The following is a 25,277-nucleotide window of genomic DNA, read 5'->3' as shown; positions in this document are numbered from 1 at the left end:
GAAAACTTCTTCCAGCAAACTAGGAATAAAGCCACCTACAGAAATCAACAGTCCAATCATGTAATGGACCTAAATCAGGGGACAGTGGGGAATTTGCAATTATGCTAATGCCACATGTTGTGGTTATCAAATATTCTGAGACCCTGTGACACTGTATGATTATTACTTACTTATCTTACAGCACCAAGAAGCACGCTGGCGTCTCTCAGTAGAGATCAGCCATGACCTCAGCTTGAAAACCAGCTTCCAGTTAACACTGCACTTACTTAAGTGTGCAACATGAGTGGAGCCAAGGGTTTCAAGTGGTTACAGTTATCCAGCACTGCATGCAAGCACTTCAGTATATTAAGCGCTGACTCAACACACGAGAGCTTTAGCAAAACCAAAGTCAAAAGGTAGGAGCAATGGGACAAAATGAATGAGAAGACACCCAACCACATTTAACCATCGCCTCCATGAAAGCTGGAAGAACATACAGCTGCAGTGGTTACACTGCCAGCATAGAAGAAATTAATTGTCAGGTTAATTTGAGACAGGAGCAGCTTTTGCAAGTCTGCTCAGGAGCGTCTCCCAGGGCCGGGAGTCACTTGCTGGGCAGCTGCAGAACCAGTCTGACAGGACCCTAGAGTCAGTGGAAAGAGGGGAAAAGAGAAAAGCTGCAGATGAAGTTTTGAGTCAGTAGTATTCAGGCACCAGCAATGGTTTAGAAAGGCTTGGATAGTGCAGTGACAGTGTCTGCTGTCTTGGTAGAAGTCAGATTGCAGCCTGTGGTGGAACTTTAGCTAGGTAAGTACTGCCAACTGCATCAGCAGCAGACCCAGAGTATTTCTTTCAAGGAACTGGAAAAAGGGTCTAATTCTGGGAATTCTGATGAGAGCTTCAGCTTTGAAGAACAGGACAAAATGGGACTCAGACCCAAACTGCAGTCAAAGGGAAGCCACCTGACCACCACCTCGTTGTTCCTCTGTCGGCAGAAACCCCAATAACCCAGAGGCTCCGGCTGGAACCCCTCCGAGAGGCCGCGGTCAGTCAGGGCTCCGGCCGCCGCACTGGGGCCAGGGGCTGCTGCCGCCCCCCTACCGGCCCTGCCTCCCACAGGGCAGCGGTGCCGCCGCACCGGTTACCTCAGGGCCGGCTCCCTCCCACCCCGCCCCGAGGTGAGGACCCGCCGTTTTCCCGCCCGGCGCCGCCAGGAGGGAGTTTCTCCTCAGCGCGGGCAGGTGTGGCCGTTCCGCCGCCCGCCCCGTCTGGGCCGCCTCGCTCCAGCGCGGGAGCGCGGGCACCCGGGCCGGAGCGCGGCTGCCGCTTCCCGCCTCAGCAGCCTCCCCTCGCCGGGCGTCACCGCGAGCAACAGGTCTGTGCCCCCTCCTCCCGCTGCCGCTGTGCGCTAGTGTGTCAGGCGAACAAAGGGGCTGAGCGCGGCCCCGCGCGCCCTCCACACAGCGGCTGCCCGGCCTTCTCCGCCAGCCCGGCCCCTGCGCTTCAGCCATTTGCGTCGCCTGGCATCGCACCGCCGCGCCCCCCCGCCCCCCCCTGCTTCTCCTTCCCGGCTTCCCCCGCCAGCTCCCGCTCCGGTGGCCGAGCAGCGGGGCCGCTGCGCTACCGGCAGCGAGGCGGGGCGGAGGGAGCTTCCCCACAGCAATGAGGGGCTCGCCGGCTGTCGCCGAAAGGTAAGCCCCTGCCCCCCGCCCTGCCGGGAGGGGAGCGCAGAGGCAGCGCGGTGGCGGGCCGGGAGAGGGGGGTCGGGCCCCGGGACATGCCCGATCGCCCGCCCGGGCCGCCGCCGCGGAGCCTCCGGGGGGGTCGGTGCCGGTGTCTGCCCATAGCTGAGGTAAAAACCGCGCCGCGGTGGCTGTGTGTGTGTGTGTGAGTCTGGAGCACCGTCAGGTTGAATCGCGCTTTTCTCTTCCCTCAGTCCCCCTTAATCCTCCCGCCCTGGGCAGGAGGAAGGCCGGGCATATCCCCATATCCCTTCTCCATATGTCGCAGAGGAGCCAAACCTGATGCCTACGTATTTTGTTTTAATCCTGCTGACCTATTAAAAATCTAAACGACTCTTTACCCTAACGTTTAGGGATGTGTAACTGCAGCAGATTGCTTCCCGCTATAAATTCTATATGGCGTGCTTCCCCATCCTACTAAAAGCACGAGTGGTGCAAGCCCTGGGTGCACACAGGCGAGTACGATTTTGCAGGGTGGAAGATGCCTGAAGAAAAGTCCTACTGAATTTTGTTTGTCTGAAGTGGGTAGGTTTTTATATCTGGTCCTTTAAAGCAACAAAAAGCCAGCTCCCAAACCCAGACTTACACACAGCACAGAAAATGACAGTATTAAATCCTATAGCCAACTTTTTTTACCCATTGAGGAAGAATAAACCCTCTAGAAATAATATTCTGTAAAGCTTTTCCATAGCAATTAAACTGAACGATAGAAAACTAGAACAAAAAGGTAGAAAAAAAAGTAGGGCAATAAAAAATGGGATGGCAATAAAATAGAACAGTCCATTTATATGATCTGGGAAGCTAAATAGCTCCTGTTTTTCTAAGACTTAACCATCTGTCTCCCAAAAAGGAATTAAATGGAATGTTTATGGAAAATACTAATTAAATTGTCACTAGTATTGACAAAGCAATATTTACTCCCCAGTTTTACTCTGGCCCATCCTGTCTGTTCTGCATTCTCCTCTTCCCAGGGCCCATCACACAGCATTTATTCACTCTTTAATTAGGACATCCAGTTCATGCCAGTGGGATCCTCTGGTCATCCACTGTTAATGGGACTGTCTGATGAGAACCTGCCAAAGAGCTGAGGACTAGTCCTTTGCCTGTCCCAGCTCCCCCCCACTCTGCAGGGACTCACTCTTGTCAGTAGTGGCACTGAAGTCAATGGTGACACACTTAGGAACTAGAGTTTTCAGGACTGCACCTTGATAATATCGAAAGACTGAAATCTGTAATAGCTTCCTTTCTTCTATGAATGCTTTACTTGCATCACTTTTCAGTGTAACAAATAGTCCAGATAGGTGGACAGATCTGAAATGTCAATAAATATTAGAGCACCATTACTTGGCAGGAGCATTCAATGAAAGCCATTAACTGGCTTTACTATAGTAAAGCAGGATTATAGTATTTAGGGCTGGCCTAGGTTACCGTAGAGACAGTGATGTGGTTAGATGACTGGATCCAGATCCTACTTACTGGGGGTTTCAGCATTCTGTAGAATCCTGTTGCAAGAGGATATTAGGGGCAGCTGGGTGCTAAAGAAGGGTATAATAAAACATAAAGGGAAATCCTGCCATTTCTTTAAAGTAGATTTGTTTTTCTTTTTTTTTTTTTTTTTTGTTTGTTTGTTTGTTTTTTTCTTGTGAGATCCTGCATGGATTTTTCAGGGATTTTGCTGTTTATTCCTACTAAGGTTCTGCAGCATTGCAGTTAGGAGGCTGCTGCTTTCCTGTGAACAGAGGCTGAGAAGTCATTTTATACCCCTTCACATCCTTGGAAATACCCATTTAAAAAATGAGCTCATTTTCGTTGTGTTTGATCTCATTAGCCTTCTTGGGACATGACATTTTTATGTCTGCTGTTTTACTTTTCAATGGAATTGTCATCATCTGCTCTTTCTGCTTCTTTTTTGGTCTCAGGTTTTTTTTTGTCAGAGAACAGGCATGATTAGTTCCTTTCATTGAAGAATTACTTTATAGCAGTTCAAGATTTGACAACCAGTTAAACCTGATCTATGACTGAGCTGTCACTGAGCGGGAGGGGACCCTGAACCTGCTTATTCCTTAGCCTGGGCCTTACATTCCTGCTAGCTTCCTTGTGCCAGGACTTGTGACCACGTAACAATACAGGGAATGGATAGAGATTTTGCTTTCCTCCTGCAGTTAATTAAGCAAACACTCGGTTTACGTATGTAGATGGCATTATGAGTGGGACTAGTCTTGTGACCAGAGCATTTAAGTCTCCATGTAACTCTTTCCAGGATTGGGACCATACATGCTGTGTTTTCCTTAGACAGTGTTGACAATTCTGTAGCCTTTTTTCTGTCATCCTAAAATGCTCCTCGGATACTAACTGGAAGTTTTGGCTTTGAAAGAATTACAGGACTGGGTCAGTATTGTATATGGGTGATTGAGTGTTAATGCAAAAAAGAGCTGGCTAGGTCCTTTGTTCTGCAACTGCACATTTGGTACTTTCCAGTTTCTTATACCTCATCAGTAAGGATGGCAGGAGTTCATGATCAGTTAAGTCAGTTTATTTAATGCAAAATAAGCTGAAAAAAAATCCAGCAGTTTTACAGACTTTGCGTTTCCCTCTTGTGTGTCAGGGGGAGAAGAAAGATGTGTCACATAAATTTTTTTCAGGTGCGATGTTTCACGAGGTGCCATTGCTGTGCCTCTGGCTAAAACAGATGGGTTGACAGCCTTTTTTAATTCACTCGGAAATGTGCCAGAAACCACAACCTTTCCACACAAATCCACGTAAGTTGGACAAGCAGCTTCCATGCTGTTATGTTGTCTGTCACAACATGATTTTCATTAATTAATAGTATTGAAGTTACTTTACACATACAAATTCACAGATTAGCACAAGCTGGCTGTTGTTTTTCTGGACACTGATTCTTCCAGGAGTATTTAAGGAACAGAGTAAGCTTTGCATGTGGATCTCTTAACTGTTGGAAGGCTCCTGGACTTCTGAATCATTTCAGACTATCAACCTGTCAAAGATATGCAATTTTTTATTTATTTTTTTTCTTAGGCAGTTCTGCTTTCTTCTCTCCCTCTTTTGTAAGTGGATTGGAAGAACAGGCGCTGAGCTCTGGAGATAAAACTATTATTTCTGCAACTCATCTTTTAAAGTATTAGGCAGTAAGAACCAAAAGCCAACCCTTTGCTAAGGGAATGGCATGCAAACAACAAATGTTCTGATTCCATCAGTCAAGGCAAATCTCTTCATGGGAGAGCTCTCCTCATACCATGTAACTTGCTTTCATCTCCCCTTTACTGCAACTCCCTGTGTTGCCTTAGTTAGAAAAAAAGGCTACTGTATGCATATGTATGTACAGTTGTGGTGGGTTGACCCTGGCTGGATGCCAGGTACCCACCAAAGCCGCTCTATCACTTCCCTCCTCAGCTGGGCAGGGGAGAAAAAAATACAACAAAAGGCTCATGGGTGAAGTTAAGGGCAGGGAGATCACTCAGCAATTACAGTCACAGGCAAAACAGACTCGACTTGGGAAAATTAATTTAATTTGTTACCAATCAAATCAGAGTAGGATAATGAGAAATAAACCCAAAACTTAAAATCACCTTCCCTGCACCCCTTCCTTCCTGGGCTTAACTTCGTTCCCCATTTCTCTACCTCCTCCCTCTGTGCAGCGCAGGGGAATGGGGGTTGCAGTCTGTTCATCCCATATTGTTTCTGCTGCTCTTTCCCCTGCAGGGGGGGGACTCCTCACACTCTTCCCCTGCTCCACCATGGGGTCCTTCCCATGGGAGGCAGTTCTCCACACACTTCTCCAACGTGAGTCCTTCCCATAGGCACAGACTGCTCCGGTGTGGGTCCCTTCCACAGGGTGCTGTCCTTCAGGCACAGGCTGCTCCAGCATGGGTCCCCTGGGTGGTCACAAGCCCTGCCAGCAAACCTGCTCCAGCCTGGGCTCCTCTGTCTCCACGGGTCCACAGGTCCTGCCAGGAGCCTGCTCCAGTGTAGGCTTCCCACAGGTCACAGCCTCCTTTGGACACATCCACCTGCTCTGGCATGGGGTCGTCCATGGGCTGCAGGTGGATATCTGCTCCGCCATGGACCTCCATGACTGCAGGGGGACAGCCTGCCTCATCATGGTCTTCACCACAGGCTGCAGGAGGATCTCTGCTCCAGTGCCTGGAGCACCTCCTGCGCCTCCTTCTGCACTGACCTGGGTGTCTGCAGGGTTGTTCTCACATATTCTCACTCCTATCTTCAGATGTAGTTTGCTGTACAGATATTTTTTCCCCTTCTTAAATATATCACATGCATTACCACCATTGCTGATGGGCTTGGCCTTGACCAGCAGCAGGTCATCTTGGAGCTGGCTGGCATTGGTTCCATTGGACATAGGTGAAGCTTCTAGCAGCTTCTCATAGAAGCCACCCCTGTAGCTCCCCCACTACCAAAACCTTGCTGTACAAGCCCAATACAGCAGTGTAGGAAATCCAGATAATTGTGGAGTTAATGGGAATTTTTCCTTGACTACAATGGGGGATTTAAAGTGATGTCAGACTCTGGTTTTATCAAAAAGCTCTGTGAAACTTAGGTGGATGTTTCTAGCTGCAGGCTACTAGCACAAGCCTCATCCTCTCCAAAGCCATGGAAGTGGGCAGTCCACAGACATATTTCTTGTTTAATAATAACTGATAATAGAGTCCTGAAGGAGTTTGGTTTTCACAGCAGATGCAGAAACAGTAAAGTAAATGTCATTTGAGTGTATTGCTTTGTGAGCTTTGGAGTTAGTGCCATGTATCCTAAGAAGTTTTACGCTGTGATATAGGAAAAGGAAGGCAAAGACTGTTATGTGCATTCATACGATAAAATTCACTGGTGCGATACCACTCATTCTCTGTGACAGAAGACCAGAAGGCCTTTATGGTGGGCAACAGAGTTGCAAGGACCTATTAGATTTTTAGTCCAATGAATGCCTGGACAGTGTTCCTACCAAGAGATTTTGCAGTCGTACGGGGAAATAAATGCTTCTATTGCACCTCCAAAATCAGGTATCTTTTCAGCAGTACAGTGGCTGAAAAGCCTCAATATCTGCTTTGAGGAGATTTTATTGATGTATATTTAAAACCTCTCTCTAGTCAGAAGCAAAACTTCAGACTTAAGATTGAAACATCAGAATCAAAACGGTCAATTACCACACAAGATCCCTGAATCTGTGCTTCCTCTCCCATCTCCCAAATCACAACCATAAAACCAAACACCTCTCCGCCTCACATCCTGATTTGAAGATCTTAATTCTTACTCCAGGTCCTGACTCTATTTAGCTCTGCCCAGGTTGCAGAGTGCAAGAATAGCACTGTGACTGTTGCACATGATGTAGATTTAACTGTGTGCATTAACAAGCCTTTATCCTGTAGCACTTGAAAAGGAAGGCACATGTTTGAATCATAGGTTAGTCAGCCATACTACAATCTTTACTTCTTCTCTGTGTCAGGAAATCCAAAAGCAGATGGGACTGTCCTGAGGTAGCTGTGATCACCGTCACCCTTCATGATTGTGCTGCCAGTCTGTATGTCTCTTCAGAAAAAGCATGGATAATTTTGGAAAAACAGAATGCTGCCAAGTCAGCAGATAGAAAAGTGTAGAAGACAAAAAAAGTGAAGTCCAAAGTGAAAAGCAGCATGTATATTTCTTCAAGGTATCCAGGATGATTGATTTGACACCTGATTTTCCATCAAGATCATTGGCCAAAACAGAGAAACCATATAGATCTGAGATGGATGATTGGAAAAGAACAATGCTTTGAACCTAATTCAGCCAGAAATTATTGGTTTGGTACAGAAGTAAAATTCTTTGGCCTGTTCTTGCAGGAATAAGATTAGATAAACAGACAGTCTTTTCTGTCCCTTTCAGTCTTTCAGTCATCTGAATTGTTGCCTTTCTGCTCTGTGAAATGGAAAAAAAATATATTGTGAGAGATACTGAATTGCTTCCACTAAAGTCTAAATGTAAAAGTTGAGTATAGTCAGAGAAATCAGTGCAGCCAGAAGGCCTTTGCCTGAACACCCAGGCTCAGCATATGAAATTCACATTACAGCAAAAAGTGGTACGCATCCAATGCAGAAAGTGTCAGGCCATGGAAATGGGAGTATATTAATAGAAGCCTATTTTACTTCTGTCTCAGAATGGCCAGCAACTGTTACCTTTTAGTAATGTAAACTGCATGCATTACACTGGATTTTCTCCTCTTCACCTGTTCAGTTCCAATGACTACATGGAGTTGCCTCATAGTTTCTTATGCTTTCAGTTACATAGTTGCTGCTAAAAACATTCCCATTGTTTGGTGAAATCTGTGCTGACAGCCTACAGGTATTTCTGATAGTAAAGTCTTGCCGCAGAAGTACCTATGACTCTAGCATGTGTTTCTGATTTGAGATCAGCAAGTGTTTTTCAATCCTAGCACAAGCTGGAATGGCTTGGATCTCCAGGCAGTATAACTGAGCCCTGCCCCACCAAAGGCAATAGGAAGAAGTACAGAAAGTTCCCTTGTGTCAGGGAATGGGACCTAGGATTCTTCTTTCTCTCCCTGAGTAACATTTTTTGTTTGTTTGTTTCTTTGAAAAATAATGCAGCTTTAGTCTGAAGGAGAGTAACCTGCCTTGCATAGTCTTGATGATTTGGGCACTCAGTTGACATGTGAGGGTTTTAATCTTGTCAGGCAAAGGAAGGAACAGTGGAAAGTTTCCCATGGGGCTTGGTCAGAGCTCTAACCATTGTGGAGAAAGGCGAAGTAGCAGCAACAGTCAGTACTGCTGTCTTTTAAAATAATGTAGGTTTATTTTAGAGATGAAGCTGGGCTAAGGCACCCAAAGCAAGAACTACCACCTCCTGACTGCACAAGTTCATCACCACAGTCTTTGGTATTTTATTACTGGCTAGGCCTTGGTAGCTCTTTTACACTGTTTTTTATGGATCCCGTTCAATTGACATCTAACTGTACTCACATAATATGTATGGGTACAGAACCAGTCCATATGTTCCAGATTCCGTTCCAGGACCAGTACTGTACAGCTCAGACACAGAGTATGTGTCTTTGCCCTTGCAGGAGAACTGGGAGGTACATGTGACCCATAGATAATTTCTGTGTAGGAATATGGCTTCATGTCTCTCCACCTTGGCCTAGTTTCCATGAAATAATAAATAAAAGAAGTCAGACTCCCATGAGTCACCTAATAGTTCACAGTTATAGGCCAAACAGCAAACCCTACCAACAGTGCTTCTGCCATGGCAGAGAGAAGTCTGTACAAGCTAATTCTTTTCTTTCTTTCAGATTAGGGCTGTTACACTGGCGGGTTTTTTTGCTATCTGATCTGGCAGTCTTGGGTCTTATATCTCTGTTGCATTGCCATCTGCCAGATAAAACTGCCCTCAAAGTCAGCCTTTGCCATGTTTAGCACTGCAGTACGTCTCTCCATCTTTGAATCCAGTCCAAGTCAGTGTAGAGATAATGTCTGCAGAAACCTGGAGCTATTTTGTAAATCTTAACTAGATGCAATGTAACTTTCAACTATGGCTAGATTGACTGTAAACTTCAGTTTGAAAAAGTATCTGGGTGAAGAAACAATATATGATATCCAAAAATGAGAATGGTGCCATTCACCATGTATCTGAAGGACCTCTGCCTTTCTAAGCATCGCTTACTTAATTTGTCAAGAAATCAGTGAGCCTGTTCAGTCTTTAAAAGTAGGGTTTTTTTCTCTTAAGTACCTGATCTAGTTTTTCTGGAGAAAGAAGTGTTTTCATTATTCCCTCCTTCAGAAGTTTTCCTTTCTTTTCCTAGGCATAAATCTCAGAAGGGTGGAACTTTGTTGGCTTTCCTTTGAAGTCTATTGTTACTTACCAAATTCGGTCTTTCTCAAGCACCATGGTGACATACTTTGGCAGATATCTGGTGCTTTGGGCTCTTTAATCCGCATGTCCTTTTCATAATGATATTAAAAGCAAAATCCAGTTTTATCTTAAAGCAAGGAATTTAATTTCTTCCAAATACATTGGCCCATCTTCTTTATTATAAATGCAGTATGTAGCAGGTGTGTTGCAAGAATGTGGCACATTCATGGGGATCAAGTGCTCTTCTGGAACGCAAAACCAAGCCTGACTCCTGTCTGAGGAAATCTGCTGGCTTGCTTGACTTGTCTTCTCTGTGGATATTCTCCTCCTCCTCCTCCTAAAGGAGGAGAATGCAAACATTGCCAAAGTGTTCTCAGAGATTTTGAACATGTTTGCAATTATTTATTTGTCAACAACACAGTTAAATGCTGAAAAGCTTTTCTGCAGTCAACATTACAGCAGTTAACCACACTAAGACTCAAATGAGGCTTTTAATTATCACAGGCTGATGCTTTGCTTGATGTGAGTACTCCTAGTGTATGGCAATTTCCAGAATTTAAGGTCAGAAAGGATCACTAAATCAGCTAGTCTGCTTCTGTCAAATTTCATTCCTCCTGGACTCCCAAGTGCCTTCCAGCAAGTCACACCCTCCTGGTTTCCTTTATCACATCAGAATAAGGGTCTTCCCATGTCAGATCAAATGTCTGCCTAGCCCAGCATCCTGCCTCCCACATGAACCATAATCCATATTCGAAGAAGTGTGTAGCAGGGTAAAAATATTTATTTCCCCATGGGATACTACTTTATCTATGAATATTAATACTTTGACCATTTTCCAGCTCTGGATCCTCCTAAGCTGGATGCAGTTTTAGTGTTTAATATGTATTTAGTCACCTTCAATAGGTTTCCCTTCCTTGAGCCTATTCTTTACTCTCCCCATCAATGAATGTAAACTTCCAGTATCCACACTATGCTCCCGCCCACTCCCCCACCCCTCCACTCCCCCACCCCCCCACCCCCAGTGCATAGTGTAAATATTTTGGTTTGTTTATGCTTCCACCCCTTGATTTGTTTAGGGCTTTCTCCACCAAGAATTTTCATGTGCCTACACTTATGCACAGTCATCAAGTCGCACAACAAACATACCAGGCCCTGAAGAAGTGTCAGCACTGCATTTCTCAGGCTGACTAAGGCTTGCTCTACCTGTTCTCCAAGCTACTAGCACAAGCCACTTTCTCTCCAAAGCCATGGAAGTGTGGCTGTGAGATGATGCCTAAGCAAGGTATCACGTTCTTGCCTGGGACTTGGCTCGAGACTGGCATACACTGCGTGAAGACAGAGTAGGCTCGTGTGCGGTTGCAGATGCTGTTGCAAGTCTCTCACTGAAGTGTTTTTCTATAGCTCTTAAATAATTTGGTACTTTTCTCTGTCCTCCCAAATCTTTAAATACTACTTCCAAAATGTAACATGCATCCATCCATCCATCATGTTCCATTGCAAACCTACTAATGCTATGGATGGCAGGTAACCTTTTCCCTACTGTTATTCCTTTTTTTCCAGTATACATATTCAAGGACTGCATTCATCCTTTCAGCTGCAGCACTGTGGTGGTATCTTACATACAGCTGTTCATCTAAGGTAGTGTTAGCCGTGTCCAGTTATGATGAAAGTAACCAAACTTCAATTTATCACAGACATGATCTCACCTTATATCTAGAACTGTATTTAGGAGGCCATGTCTAGAACTAGTAACAATTCTCCATAAAAATTTTTGTTACATTCAGCAATGCAGTGCTGTCCCATTGTCTCCTGATCTGTATTCCATTAGTGATGGAGACATCACATCAGCCCTGAAATTTTCCCCGAAGGTATTGTAATCACTCAAAACCTTGTTTCTGACTGTTCTTCTCTTGTTAGACTTTCTTTCTTCTAAGAGATATTGGAGAGGAATTGCACTTAACATTTGCTAGATTTTGCTTTTGTGGGAGTGTTATCGGTGTGGGAACTCCTGAGAGAGACTGCTCTGCCCTAACTACTTCTGAAGAGTCTGAACTGGAAGGAACTCAAAGATATAGTTTCCTTTCTAGCGAACATTTGTCTCTATGGATATCACTGTTGAGAAACCTTTTCTCTGGCCATGATGACTGTTTAGAACTTGTATATTTTAGTTTAGATTTGCTAGCTATAATATTGATTTCATCAGGCTTTTGATAATATTTTTATTATGACTTACTTCCTCTCTCTTTCTCCCTGCCCAGACACAGCCTTTTCTTCCTCTGAGTTTCTGATGAGAAACTGCTGCCCACATGTTTCTTGTGTGGTCTAATCATAAGCTGCATATCTGAAATGTTTATTTTTCTTTATGTTTGTATGAAATTTTTGCAATTATGAGATAAAAACATTCATACCTCCATTACATGTTGTGATAAATTGCAGCATCCTGGGACATCACAAGGAAGCTGTGTAGGCAACTTGAGTGTGGATGCAGTACTACAAAAAGACATATATCCAGTAGGCAGGGCAAGACACTGGGACTGTGGTAGCCCAGATTTTGGGCACTCCTAATGTTAAAAAAGGGAAAGCAAATTTAGAAAAGGGGACAAAAATCTATTCTTTCTCCAATTTTTCTTGAGGTAAGACATGAAAAAATTCTTTTCTTTTTACAAGCAGGAGGTTAATCAAGTGGTTAAGATCTAGAGTTTAAATCTGTAATAGGATGCAAGAATTCAAGTGCTCCAGGCCTTTTCAGAGAAATGGCATCTCTGTGCTCCAGATATTTTCCCCAGCTATGAAGAGACCATTTTTCCCCCCTAGGTTTCACATATCTGCTCAATAAGCAGGAGAGTAAGAGACCATTTTTATAAATATGCACTTGACTCTGCCCTCCGGAAGATTTTGCCTTCTGGGCTGAGCCAAATGTCTTCACATTGGCCAGTTCTACTTTTAACAGTCATCTTTTAGTTTTTAAAATAAACACAAGGCATGTTTTCCCTCTTTTGATGATCCTGCCTCTTTGGATTCCTTAATCATCTCAATCAGATGACGCCCCTATCCTGAGGGAATTCTCTACTGAGGTAAAATTTGGCAGTGCTGATTTTTACAAAAGCATTTCCTGGACTAAGGTGGAGCAGAACAGCATTCTGTCAGTTCTGAACTGGTGTAGTGTCTCTTGGGGAGGATAGCCTGCTTATGTAAATTAGAGTTGCTTATGATAGGGAAAGCACTGCTTTTATTTACCCTGGGACTGAGTCAGAGCAGTTTCCATTTGTGAACTGGAGAGCAGTAACCCAATTCCTCCCACATGTGCATATTCCCCAGAGAAAGTGGGTCTTGCTACAGGACAGGGTTTGGGTCAAAGGTTTTTGGCACTGCACAAAAAAAAATAGAGAACAATGAAAAACAAGCATTTAATTGGATTTTATCAGAAGAACTGCCAAATGAATGTAGTGCCAGGAAACTTTACCTGCAGCCCTTCATTGCAATTCCTCTGTCAGAAAAAGCTACGCCTTATCTGTGCTGTTACTTGAGCAATGTCTTATAGCGTCTGAGGTTGGGGCTACACATCCAGGATATTGTAAGTGTGTAATTGCCAAGTCTGTAAATACAGTTCATGTTTGTTGGCAGTTCCTCTGTCCCTGAACATTACATCATTTCTAGACCAAACCCATGATAATGAAAACAGTTTCAGTCCAAGTAATTCAGCTTCTGCCTTAAAAGTCCCCAGTATAAAAGGTGACATCAGTCTACAGATGCCATGTACTCTAAACAGCTTGCTTCCTTTTCCAGTACCTATCCTGTTCATGAGTTTTGGAAAAAAGTGCTAAAACCAAGGTTGTTTTAAGCCAAACAAGATTGTTAGGAGCTCACATCCTTTTGAATCAGCATGGCTATCAAGTGTCTTTTCTCTTTCTGTAATTTTTGAATGTTCTCTGTCACCAAACAGCAAAACAACTTTTTGATCACTGTTGATAAGAAAAGAATGGAAGAGTTCGGTATTATATTTTCATCACCTCCTTTCAGCTTCTTCCTGTTTTATACTAAATCCATGACCTTTTAATTCAGGTAGGTCATGTTGCTCAATAATGGGAAGGTTCCACAACTTCTCTCAATTGTTTTTTCAGCTTAATTTTTGTGTAATTTCTATACTTTGTTTTCAGCTAGACAGAAGTGGTGAGATTGCTGGAGCAGTCATTGCTCTGTCCTTGACAAAGTCCTCCAGACTCTTGTTCAGCTTTTCTAAGTCTTCAGCTTCCCTGTTAAGAGTTCCTTGTTGTCTAAATTGCATGTGATACTTTGATTCAAGTTCTCATGCTCAGCATTAATTTCAACATATTCTTGGTAATTAGTTTTAAATATACCAGAAGATAATTTTCTTCAGAATTCTGCTGCTTGCCATTAGCAAGCTGTACCATCAGTCCTTCCTCCGTGTGGTTCCTCAAGAGGATGTTAACCCAGATGTTTGTTAGGACTGTGCTGGGTGGCAGCTTCTTTCAGTGTCAAGTCAGAATTCTAAGCCAAGCAGGTATCTGAATATGGGAAAAGGTATGATTACTGTGCTTGAGGAGGATCTCACCCTTTTAATTTGCATTAGTTGAGAAAGTTGAAAAGATCAGTTTTTCTGGATGCTGTTTTTAACAACTTTGAATATTCTAATTGGTTATTTTCCTTTGAGACATGATGCAGGAAATACATTTCACCATATGGCAATATTATTGGTATTAGTTACTGTTTTTGACTTCTCACATTTAGTCACCCACACTTATTTTTGGTGGCGTTCTCTTTCATTCGTCCTTTATAGTTTCACTTGAAAAATCAAACAGAAGACCGAGAGCTTGAAACTATTTGAAGCTACTCATTCCTCCTTGTAGAGGGGGAACATAAGTAGAAGTGAGAAGTGAGGTATGTTTGGATCCAGGACAGATCATAAAGTTGGGAGAATTTGAGGAAAGTCTATTAGCACCCTTTGGGATACTCATGATTGAGGAGGTCAAGCTATCCAGAACTCCAGTGAGATAAGGGTTGAATCTCGGGGCACTCCACCCAGGAAAGAGACAAAAAATGTTTCAATTACTTATATTACAAATGAGGTACTGGTAGCAATTTTCATAATATAACAGTGCATCACAGGTTGACATTGTAGGTGTTTCTCTAACCATCTCCATTTGACCTTTGTAATTTTGCCAGTGTCGGCCACAGTAGCTGCTCTTAAACAAAGCTGATGATCAGGGCTCTGGAGGGCCTGGAGCAGAAAGTATATTAATCTCAATGTCTACAGCATAATAAATTGGAATAAAAAATGGTTACATAGTGAATTCAGTACTGTGAAGACTTACTGAAAAACAAAATTACATCGACAGGGTTGCTGCCCAGTTGAAATTAATCATGAATCAGTGTGTTTTCCAGAGACACACTGAGTGTACACACAGATCGCTGCATTCTCCTTGTCTTGTTAAAGCTGCGGAAAAGTCAGTAAAGCATAACCTACCGAGTTTGGGTCTGGACCCCAGGAAATTTGCCACTTAAGCTATCCAAAGTTCATAAAATGTCATAGAAAGTTTCTAAGTGCCAGATTTCTGAACACCCAGATGAGAAAGACAGTTTGTGAAATCTACTCATTCTCGTAAGTTTTCAAATGCTGTTGAAACCTTGTTACAGTCTCAAAGGCTCAAATATCCAGAAATCAAACCTCTGTATTGATTTATTGTGTAACTGAATGTGATCAAATGTAGTAGAAAGTCCTTCACGGGCAAGTGCACAAGGTAAAAACTTCTAAGAGAAGACTGATACTATCATTTAAGTGAAGTTTGCTTGCACAAGTATAGGCTTCTGGTTTTCATGTCTGTCAGGAGTTTCCAGACAATGTCACCTACCAATTATGCTTTCACTAAAAAAAAAAAAAAAGTTAGATTTTCCTAATATTAATTTAATAGGGTAAATTAATCATCTCTACTGAAAAGAAGTCACAAGGTATATTTTACATAGAAATGAGTGTTCCTTGAGGACTGTGAAAAAACTGCCAATGGGGATTTTAATGGAAATTAATAACCTTCTTAAAAATAGAATCACAGCCGCAGATACTTATTAAATGGAATTAAGTATGTTTGGGCAATTTTCATGCATCGTTCATCAAAACTTAAACCAAGCCTGGGAAATCCATAAACAAACATGAGACAAACAAACAGCACTTTGCTAAATTCTAAAAACTACATTTGTGAAATGAAGATACAACTGTGTGGTGATTGTGCTGACAGGGACTAACCTACTTACAGACATGCCCTGTAGCCTGCCATTTTCCCAGAAGAAACTTCATGTTCTAATTATCTATTGTGATTTTTGCTCGCTTCTACTTTTTATTAACAGAAGCCATGAATCTTTCAGTCATGAACCAGGCCCTATGAAGCCTGATTTACATCTTGCTAATGCATTACAGCTACATGTGCTGTTACATACATGTTGGATTGCTTTTCTCTTAGCAACAAAAAAAAATCCTTTGATGTGTTTTGTAAACACACACATGTAGAATCTATTTGCATACTTCTGGTGACTTTGGGATACTATAGATACCCCATTAAAGGAAACATAACTAATCATCCCAAACTTCTGAGTGAACTCAGGAGATACCGATTTTTAAACTAACTGAATTGTTACTTTTTCTTTTAAACAGGGGGAATGCCTATGAGGAGCAGTGATAGGAAGAAACCTTCATGAAGGTCATGTAAAGGAAAACTTGGCTAGCAGGGCATCTCCTTCCAGAAGAGATTGCAACCACTACCTTCCACTGAAGTAGTTGCACAAGGTGAATAAATCATGATAGTACTCCGAAGTATCTGCCTTTAAAGGACATTGTTCCTCACCGCCCAGCATAGCGTAGGGGCCAGTTGTCATGAGAAGGATGCAGTGTGTGCAAAACGCCTAGAATTTTTGCACAGCAACAGGAAAACCAGAATTGCTTTTCAGGCTGCTGAGGCGCTCATCGGGGCGATCCCCCCACCAGGAAGAGGTCAGGTTTTCGGGGGGTAAGCTAGTGCAGTTAGCCCCGGGTAGCGGGAGGCAGCAGAGCCGCAGGGTGGATCCCCCAGAGAAAGGAGAAGCGCGGTTTGAGCCCCGGAAACCAGCGGCAGCCCCGCCTGCGGGAACGGCGGCTCTGAGTATCAAGGCGGAGAAGCGGGGTGGGGGAGCCGGCAGGGGGGAGCGGGGCGCCGGCAGGGGGGAGCGGGGCCCGGCCGCGCGAAGCTGAGCGCTCTCCGCTCTCCCCCGCAGGTGATGGCCGCTCCGCCGCGGCCGGCAGCCCTCCGCACGGGCGCAGCGCGGCGTCGGCGCAGCTAGCGCGGCTCCATGGAGGGCAGCGGCGCGGCCGAGGAGGAGGAGAGCGGGGTTGGGCACGGCGCCCCACCGCCGCCCACCCCGGCCGCCCCCTGCGGCTTCAGCTCCTCCCTCTGCTTCAGCGCCTCCGCAGCCGAGCCGCAGCCGCCCGCTGCTGGCGGCCGGGTGGTGGAGAGCCAGTGGGAGATCAACAACGCCACCTGCCAGCCAGAGGAGGAGGAAGAGGAGGCGGTGGGGACACGGGACCGGCCGGCGGAGGAGCCCGACCTAGTGATCGAGGTGTCGGGGCGTCGCATCCGGGCGCACAAGTCGGTGCTGGCGGCCAAGAGCGACTACTTTCGTGCCCGCGCCTCACGGGACGTCCTGCGGGTGAAAGGGGTGAGCTACGGGGCACTGCGGCTCCTTATCGACTACGTGTACACAGCCCGCATGGGCGAGGTGCGGCATGACAACCTGGCCGAGGTGGTGAGCGGCGCCCGCGTCCTCCAGATGCCTTGTGCGCTGCACTGTGCTGCCGAGGCCATGCGCGCCCAGCTCCGCCTCAACAACTGCTACCAGCTCCTCTGCCTGGCCAAGAAGCAGCGGCTGGCAGAGCTGCGGGAGGCCGCCTACCGCTTCATGAGTGACCACTACCTGGAGGTGCTGCGGGAGCCCAGCGTCTATGGCCGCCTCAGTGGCACTGAGCGGGACCTCATTCTGCAGCGACGCGTGGAGGCCGGCCGACCTTGCTTGCTGGTGGCCGAGGTTAGTGATGCCTTCGAGCGGCTGGGTGGTGGCAGCCGGCCACAGAGCCGCGAGAGCAGCCGGCCGCAGAGCCCCTCCTCTGTGGTGTCACTGGAGGAGAGTGGCTCCCTTATCCACTGCTACCAGGAGGCCAGCGGTGAGTGGAGAGTGCTCACACGCCTGCCTGAGGAGGCCAATGCCAAGGGCTGTGCCATGTGCGTCCTCCACAACTACCTCTTCCTAGCAGGGGGCATAGTGGCAGGGCCAGCAGGCGGTGAGCCCCGGGCCCGTCTTTCTGACAAGGTCTTTTGCTACAACCCCCTCACCGACACCTGGAGCCAGGTGCGGCCCCTGGCTCAGCCCCGCTCACAGCTCAAGCTGCTGGCCCTGGATGGTTACCTCTATGCTGTGGGGGGCGAGTGCCTATTCACCGTGGAGAGGTATGACCCACGGGCTGACCGCTGGAGCCCTGTGGCACCCCTGCCCAAGGGTGCTTTTGCTGTGGCTCATGAGGCCACCACCTGCAATGGAGAGATCTATGTGTCAGGAGGCTCTCTCTTCTACCGCCTGCTCAAATATGACCCCAAGCGTGACGAGTGGCAGGAGTGCCCTTACAACAGCAGCCGACGGCGCTCTGCTGACATGGTGGCCTTCAAGAGCTTCATCTACCGCTTTGATGTGAGCAGTGGCCGTGGTGGGGAGCAGGGCCCAGGTGGTGGGACTGCAGGCGGTGTCGAAGTTTTCCGGTACAACACTGTGGCCAAGCGCTGGAGCCAGTGTGCCAGCCTGCGGCCCAGTGGTGGCCCCATCCAGCCCTTCCGCTGTGCCCCCTTGGGCAACACCATCTACTGTGTCAACCGGACCGGCACCCTCCGCTTCAGCCTAGCCCAGGACGGTGAGGTGGAAGCGGATGGTGGGCTCAAGGGCACCTTTGATGGGGAGCTTCTTAAAGCTCCCTTGGATGCCAAGGGTGTCCTCCTACCCTTCGTGCTCACCTTGCCTGAGAGGCTGGACAAAGCAGGGGACCAGGAGGGCTCCCTCCCCCTGTGAAGTGGCCAGCCTGGCTCTGGCTTCCCAAGTGGCAAGCTGGGTTGCAGCTGTGGGGGACCCACAAACTTCCATCTGCAGAGGGAACCCTCTTTGACAGGTCTGCAGAGAGAAGGGACTCCCTCTTTCCTCCTCTCTGCTCCCAAGATGTTGAGCTGGAGTTGCTTGGTTGTAACTCTTCCTGTGTTTGCTGTGCTCTGTGTGAAAAGCCAAGCACATGAAAGGAAAAGCTGCTATAAAGGATAATCTCTGGATAATGTTTGTGCCAATTCCCAATCTGGGGAAAACTTTTTTACACCTGGATTTCTAAACAAATTCCTGACAACAGTGTCATAATGGGACAGTTGGTGTTGGTCGCGTGTTTACATGTAGCTGCAATCTGGGCTGGAGCCTTTTCTGCCATTTGTTTTCTTTCTCTCTGGGATGATACTGAGGGATAAACACTGCTGGCAATGTAGCTTGGGTGCATTTGTTTTTATGTTAAACTAACTATTTCCTGTGTTAGAAAAATATAGGAAGAACTTCTCCATCACAGCCTTTCATTTCTCGTGCAATAGATAGTTTAAGGAAGATGTGGCACTGTGTGGTCCCAGGAATTTCAACCACAAATGATTTAACAGATAGCAGACTTAAAGTTTTGAGTAACACAAATGTGTGCCACATGTTTGTATTTGGAATACAAAAAAAAAAAAAAAAGAAAAAAAGGCACATAACCTTTTTAAAATGTGGCATATTATAGCAGATATGAAATGTTGATATGTTCTTTATTTGAAAAAGGCAATGATTTCTGTATAAAAAGACATCATTTTATTACCTTTTTTAACAGATATTCTAAATTATAACAAAAATGAACTGAAGCTGTTCAGACTGCAACCGATTGACATGACCATGTATGCCACTAGAGTTGGGAAAGTATTTTGTACTTCAGCTGCTCTTTAACTGCAAGTCAAGGAAGATCAACATAAACCAAATGTAAATTCTCTGAAACTGACTGCAAACAGCTTAAATGTTTCACTGTATGTTCAGTAACCTCTGACAAGAGACTTTTCCAACTTAGTGCAAGACCATCAGAGGAGGCCACAGAAAATAGGAATGTGCTACACGTTGATTATACTGTGCACTAGCATGATGTTATTTCCCTATCCTTTGGTTGAGAGACTGCTTTATTTATTTCAATCTAATGATTGCTGTAATCAATAAGTCCTTGCTAATTGCAGTACATGCTGGTGACATATGTTGTCATTGGGATTCTGAACTGCCCAAAAGGTCTGTTTGTGTAGCAGCATCCTAATGAGAGACAACCATACAAAGCTTCTTCCTGCCCGTGGAAAGCTGGAGCATACTTTTTGTCATGTTACTCTGAACTGGAAAAGTGTAATCCATCTACACAGACAGACTGTGTTGAAAAGGGCACATGCATTTATTTTATACATTTTATATATATATAAAAAATCAATAGGCAAGGCAAATGTTTTAGCTTTATGGTAAATCACGGAGAAACCCTTTCTGAAAAAGATAGCCAGTGTTTTTGCTATTGGTAATTCAGCCTGGAACTGTGTGGACTGTGGAAGGGAATAGTTTATACTCAAAGCTCTAGTATAGATTCATATTTTAGAAATATCTTACATCAAAGAAAGCAGATCTTTTTATGTTTTATTAAGATGTTTCTGTTAAACAGGACATTAGCATTCTTATACATTATTGCTAGTTCCAAAGGAAGGCAGCAGGCTCTGTCCTAAGAGACACCATCTACACAAAATAGAATAGTGAGTTTATAGATATTTTTTTCCTTCACTTTCATGTTGGGTTTGTTGTTTTTTTTTTGGGGGGGGGGGGGTTCTCCTTTTCTCCATCTGTCTTGCACAGGGTTTTAATGCAGCTGATCTGGTTAGCCATCCTGTAGAAAACAGTGGTCCAGCCCTGAAAGTTCTTAGCCAAGTGAACCAATTCCCTAGTGAGCTAATTAAAGCATCAGCCAGGTAGCAGCTGTAGGCCTGCAGAGTGTGATGCTTATCTTAGCGTCAGTACAGGTTGGTGTGGTGGAATTTAATACCACAGATGGCATATTTGTTAATGATTCACAAAGAAATTTATTTTTTTCACTGAATGATGGACTTAATTCTCAGACAAGAATCCTTGGAAATGTTGACTCTACGTTAAAGTACAGCATTGTAGCTTAAGCAGGAAAGAAAAATTATGTGTTACCTTCAGCATTATTTTTACTAACCGTAGAAAGTATTTCAAGCTGTGTAGTGAAACACTTAGGTGTATACTTAAACTAAAGACATAAGCACTAAGCCAGATTTTGAACTAGTAGAGTCACCAGGAACACACAAGGAAATGTCTGTTTTATCTTACAATAAAATACTTTCTCATAGTTCAAAGTATTAAGTAGTATAGTTTTTATACCATGGCATAGTGAGGAATCAAGCCAGCTTTTGCATTCCTATTAATTAAGCATGAATTAAGAATTTTCATTCCTGCTAATGCATGAAAATGCTTCTAAATGAGTTTTGGGAAGTCTCCATGGTTTAAGCTATGAAAAAAGGCCACAGACTTTCAGGAAAGAATGAAACATATCCTTTCTTTCAAAATTTGTTGCTGTACACCACAAAGAAATACATTTGGAAATAATCTTTACAGTCATAATTGTTCTATGAACCTGCAGTGGTTTGTATTTTGCTAGCTCCTATTGTAAGAGAAGGCTGAATCAAATGCTTACCTGCTTTCACTGTTTACACAGTGTAAATGAGGGCAAAATCTGGTCTTCATTAGTAGCTGTCTGTCAAACCTGTTTCTTTTGTACACCTCTTTGCCTAATCACAGCCTGATGATTGACAAGAGAGGCATGTTTCTAGCCAGATTTCCTACTCTGTGGCCTGTTTCCTCCCTGGTACGCCTGAGGCAGGTTTGCTGAGAGCTGTTTTTTTCCCCCAGTTATATCTTCAATGTATCCAAAAAAAACCCTGTTAAATGTGGGTATTAAACCCAGAATTTAGGTACGCTTCTGAACACCAAAATTGTCATCCCAGAACTCTCCAGTTTAACTTAACTGTCCCTTTGACATGTGGAGGTGCTGAGCAGTTCCCCTCCACCCATTCACCTCTGAGCAGTTACAAACCTAGGTAGCTACTGCCTCAACTCCTTTGAAACCAGATGATGCAATACACAGAAGCCACTGGTGTAAATATGGTTTTGTGGTACAAACTAAAGGGGCAGGCCACTCTCAAATTGTGTTTGCATATGTTTTGCTTTTAAAACAGCTATTTTATCTATTAGCCTGAAGGCTGCTGTATTTGCATGGGAATGTGGAGATACTGTTCGTTTTCTTAGCCTTCAAGGATTCAGTCTGCATCTCTGGCTGCCTGACTGGCAATGGATTGAAGGACCTCTTGGAGCTAATCCCTGATGTCTAAATATTTATGTATTTTGTATTATACATTATTTGTCTAAAAATCTCAGAAATTATCCAGGTAGGTGAATTCAAACCCTCATCCTCACTAAGTGATCTGAGACTAGCTGGAGAGACATAGTTCTCTCTGCTGTCTTACTTCTCCATGAATCTCACAGTCCCCTTCTCCCACTTTTAATAGGATGTGCAGGAGATAATTTTTCTTCTTCTTCCTCTCTAAGAGTAATCCTGTTTTCAAGGTCATCTGCTAGAGGATGTTGGCTTGAATTCCCTTAAGCTGAGTAAGGACTGAACTCAGGCCTCCCGCTTCATGTGTGTGTGTTCTGAAATCTAGATGACTGTTTAGAAGAAGAGTATCGGGACCACGTCCTGCAGCTCTTTTTCAGGAATGAACCTCATGCAAATCCTTCCAAAAGCACACGCGGGCTCCTGCACACTGCGTTCTGGGTAGATTCCAGGTTCCAGCTCCTGGATGGGTAATTCAGGACACGTTTAGTGCATGTTGGTGCAATTGGGCAAGTTTTCTTCTGTGGAATGCTTTTCCATACAGGCTTTGTGTTTCGGGTTGCCAGTGTGAGATGAGGGACTCCGTGCACTGTACTGGGAGGCCAAGCACATAATTCAGATTCTTCTCAGGGGTGACGCCTTGGTAGAGAGGCATTGCAGTGCCTAATATGCAAATGCCTAAAGCCTTCATTGCATCTAAAACTAAATCCCTGCTTCAGTAAAGAAACAAGCCTTCTTAGTAAATGCTAATAATAGATGGAACCTTACTATTTCAATCTATTAACTGGTTCCATAAAAGAAATCTTAATTGCAGCAAAGACTTGTGTACAAATTGTGTTTACACTTGGAAACTAAGTCAAAGAAATAATTGGCAAAAGAATAACCCTACTTGATCAAAACAGGCACCGTTAAGCAACATGGGAAGGATGCTAATCATAGTCTGTTAATGAATAAAATTGTGCAGTAGCAGATGTAAATTCTGTCCACAAAAAAAATTCTTTGTAAATAAGTACCTGGTAAAATTTGAAGTGGTAAAAGAATAAATTATTCACATGAAAGCTGTAATTCTCCTGTGCTGTTTGATTGGCTCTCAGAGTGTTGTATCCTGTTCTTTGCTATTCATGAGTGGCCTATTGCTTTTTCCTGCATTACGGTGTCCATTCCATTGACAGCTCCATAGATGTGTTACCCTTCATTATCACAAAGCTTAACAGTGGTGCTGGGGTGATTTGCTTTGTGTCTAGACTGACATGTAGTACTTTCTACCTGAATGAACCCAGAAGACTTAGACAGAATTGTATCTTTGGGCCTTTTTTTTTTTTCAGTGGCATTGCTCCTGGGAAACTTAAGAAAGCACAGGAAGGAGAAATTCTTTTTTTTTTGTCTGGGATTATTCTGTGCATCAGATTCATGCTGGATTTAACAGAACATCTCTGTGTAGCTATTACCAGTATGAGCCTGAGTACTATTGTAGCAATGTATGTTTTTAAGAATATTTACTGCCTCAACTCCTACTCTGAGATAATTTAATGCTTTTGTAGTAATAGTTCCACACATTTAGTAATTACTGCTACTAGAAGCAGAGATTGACACAAAAGCTCAGTAAAATTGTGCACTCGATAGATAATCACACACCTTTCATTTGTTTTGGCCTACTGAATGCTGAGAGCTGCTGGAATGAACCCATCAGTATTAGGAATCAGCAGGTGTGCTGGTTTTGGCTGGGATAGAGTTAATTTTCATCATAGTAGCTAGTATGGGGTAGGTTTTGGATTTGTGACCAAAAGTGTTGATAATGCAGGGATGTGTTCGTTACTGCTGGGCAGCGCTTGCACAGAGCCAAGGCCTTTTCTGCCTCTCACCCCACCCCACCAGCCAGCAGGCTGGGGGTGCACAAGGAGCTGGGAGGGGGCACAGCCGGGACAGCCGACCCCAACTGACCCCAGGGATATCCCAGACCATATGGCGTCATGCTCAGCATATAGATCTGGGGGAAGGAGGAAGGGCGGGGGGGAACATTCAGAGTGGTGGTGTTTGTCTTCCCAAGTAACCGTTACATGTGATGCAGCCCCGCTTCCCTGGGGATGGCTGAACACCTGCCTGCCGACGGGAAGTGGTGAATGAATCCCTTGTTTTGCTTTGCTTGTGTGTGCGGCTTTTTCTTTACCTATTAAACTGCCTTTCTCTCAACCGTGAGTTTCCTCACTTTTACCCTTCTGATTCTCTCCCCTATCCCACCACGGGGGAGTGAGCAGGTGGCTGGGCAGCGCTTAGTTGCTGGCTGGTGTTAAACTATGACAGCAGGCTATTTTGAAATTACAGAATGGGAAGAAATGGGAGTGTGAGGCAGAGGAATAGGAAACAAAAGAACTGGGAGTCAAAAATACCTACTATATATCCAGGTGAACCAAAACAAATAGCAGGGAAGAGAAACCAGCGTTGGTAATTGAGGCAGTGGTGACTACAGCACCAATTTTTTTCAAATATTTCTTAAACAGCCCAAATTTTTACCAGTTACATTGTCAGTCTTACCATTTTGCACCTGCAATACATCTTAAACAACCACAGCGTTTAATAAGCTACTTTCTTGCAGGAGTCTCGTGCTTTGCTTTTAAGTCTTACTGGATAAACTTTGGGCAAATTTGTGAAATTCTGAAATAGCAATGTTGATGCTGCCACTTACAACAGATTAACTAATGCAAATGCTTTAGACAGTGTTCACAATTCATGTGTAACTGATGTATTAACAGTTCCATTTTTGAAGTATATATAGGTAAAGCTTTTTATGTACTCCAACTTATGTTGTAATAAAATACATACAAAAAGCTTATGCTGCCCCTTAGGGATTTCTGGGTAATTGGTGTTTTTTGGTTGTCATCCATCCAATCAGTAAACAATATGATATTTGTTTTTATAAAGCAAAGATAAAATTATATGGATTATCACAAAGGTAAAATGTTTAGGAAATGTTTCTAAGGCTAAGCAAAAGGGAATATTTTCATTTCACAGTGCCCTGGGTATTAGGAACATGAAATATTCTGCAGTGAAAGCACTTCCCTAACAGGAGATTAGCATGAGCTTCAATTCAGACAGTTAGTTTTATTTCCCTTTTTTTTCCCCCTTGTCAGCACGTTGAAGTACATTATTTATTTATAAAAGTTACATGTAGATTTTCC

The 25,277-nt window shown here is 44.3% G+C and overlaps 1 protein-coding gene across 2 annotated transcripts; it reads left to right on the top strand.

The window, feature by feature from the left end:
* Positions 1 to 1,370: 1,370 nt before the first annotated feature.
* On the top strand, positions 1,371 to 24,931 carry KBTBD11 (kelch repeat and BTB domain containing 11). Of its 2 annotated transcripts, none has more exons than XM_080387738.1 (3): positions 1,371 to 1,670; positions 16,255 to 16,386; positions 16,851 to 24,931. In XM_080387738.1, the coding sequence occupies exon 3, from the start codon at positions 16,926 to 16,928 to the stop codon at positions 18,684 to 18,686; it is 1,761 nt and encodes a 586-aa protein (XP_080243864.1). In that variant the 5' UTR covers positions 1,371 to 1,670; positions 16,255 to 16,386; positions 16,851 to 16,925; the 3' UTR covers positions 18,687 to 24,931. The 2 variants fall into 2 exon arrangements, with proteins under 2 accessions (XP_080243864.1, XP_080243865.1); XM_080387739.1 differs by lacking the exon at positions 1,371 to 1,670 and adding an exon at positions 1,679 to 1,831.
* The last annotated feature ends 346 nt before the right edge of the window (positions 24,932 to 25,277 follow it).

The sequence above is a fragment of the Falco punctatus genome (genome assembly GCF_963210335.1).
Source record: "Falco punctatus genome assembly, chromosome: 5".
Classification (NCBI taxonomy): Eukaryota; Metazoa; Chordata; class Aves; order Falconiformes; family Falconidae; genus Falco; species Falco punctatus.
Note: the sequence above shows the minus strand (reverse complement) of the source record. Positions and strands in the feature narration are given on the sequence as shown.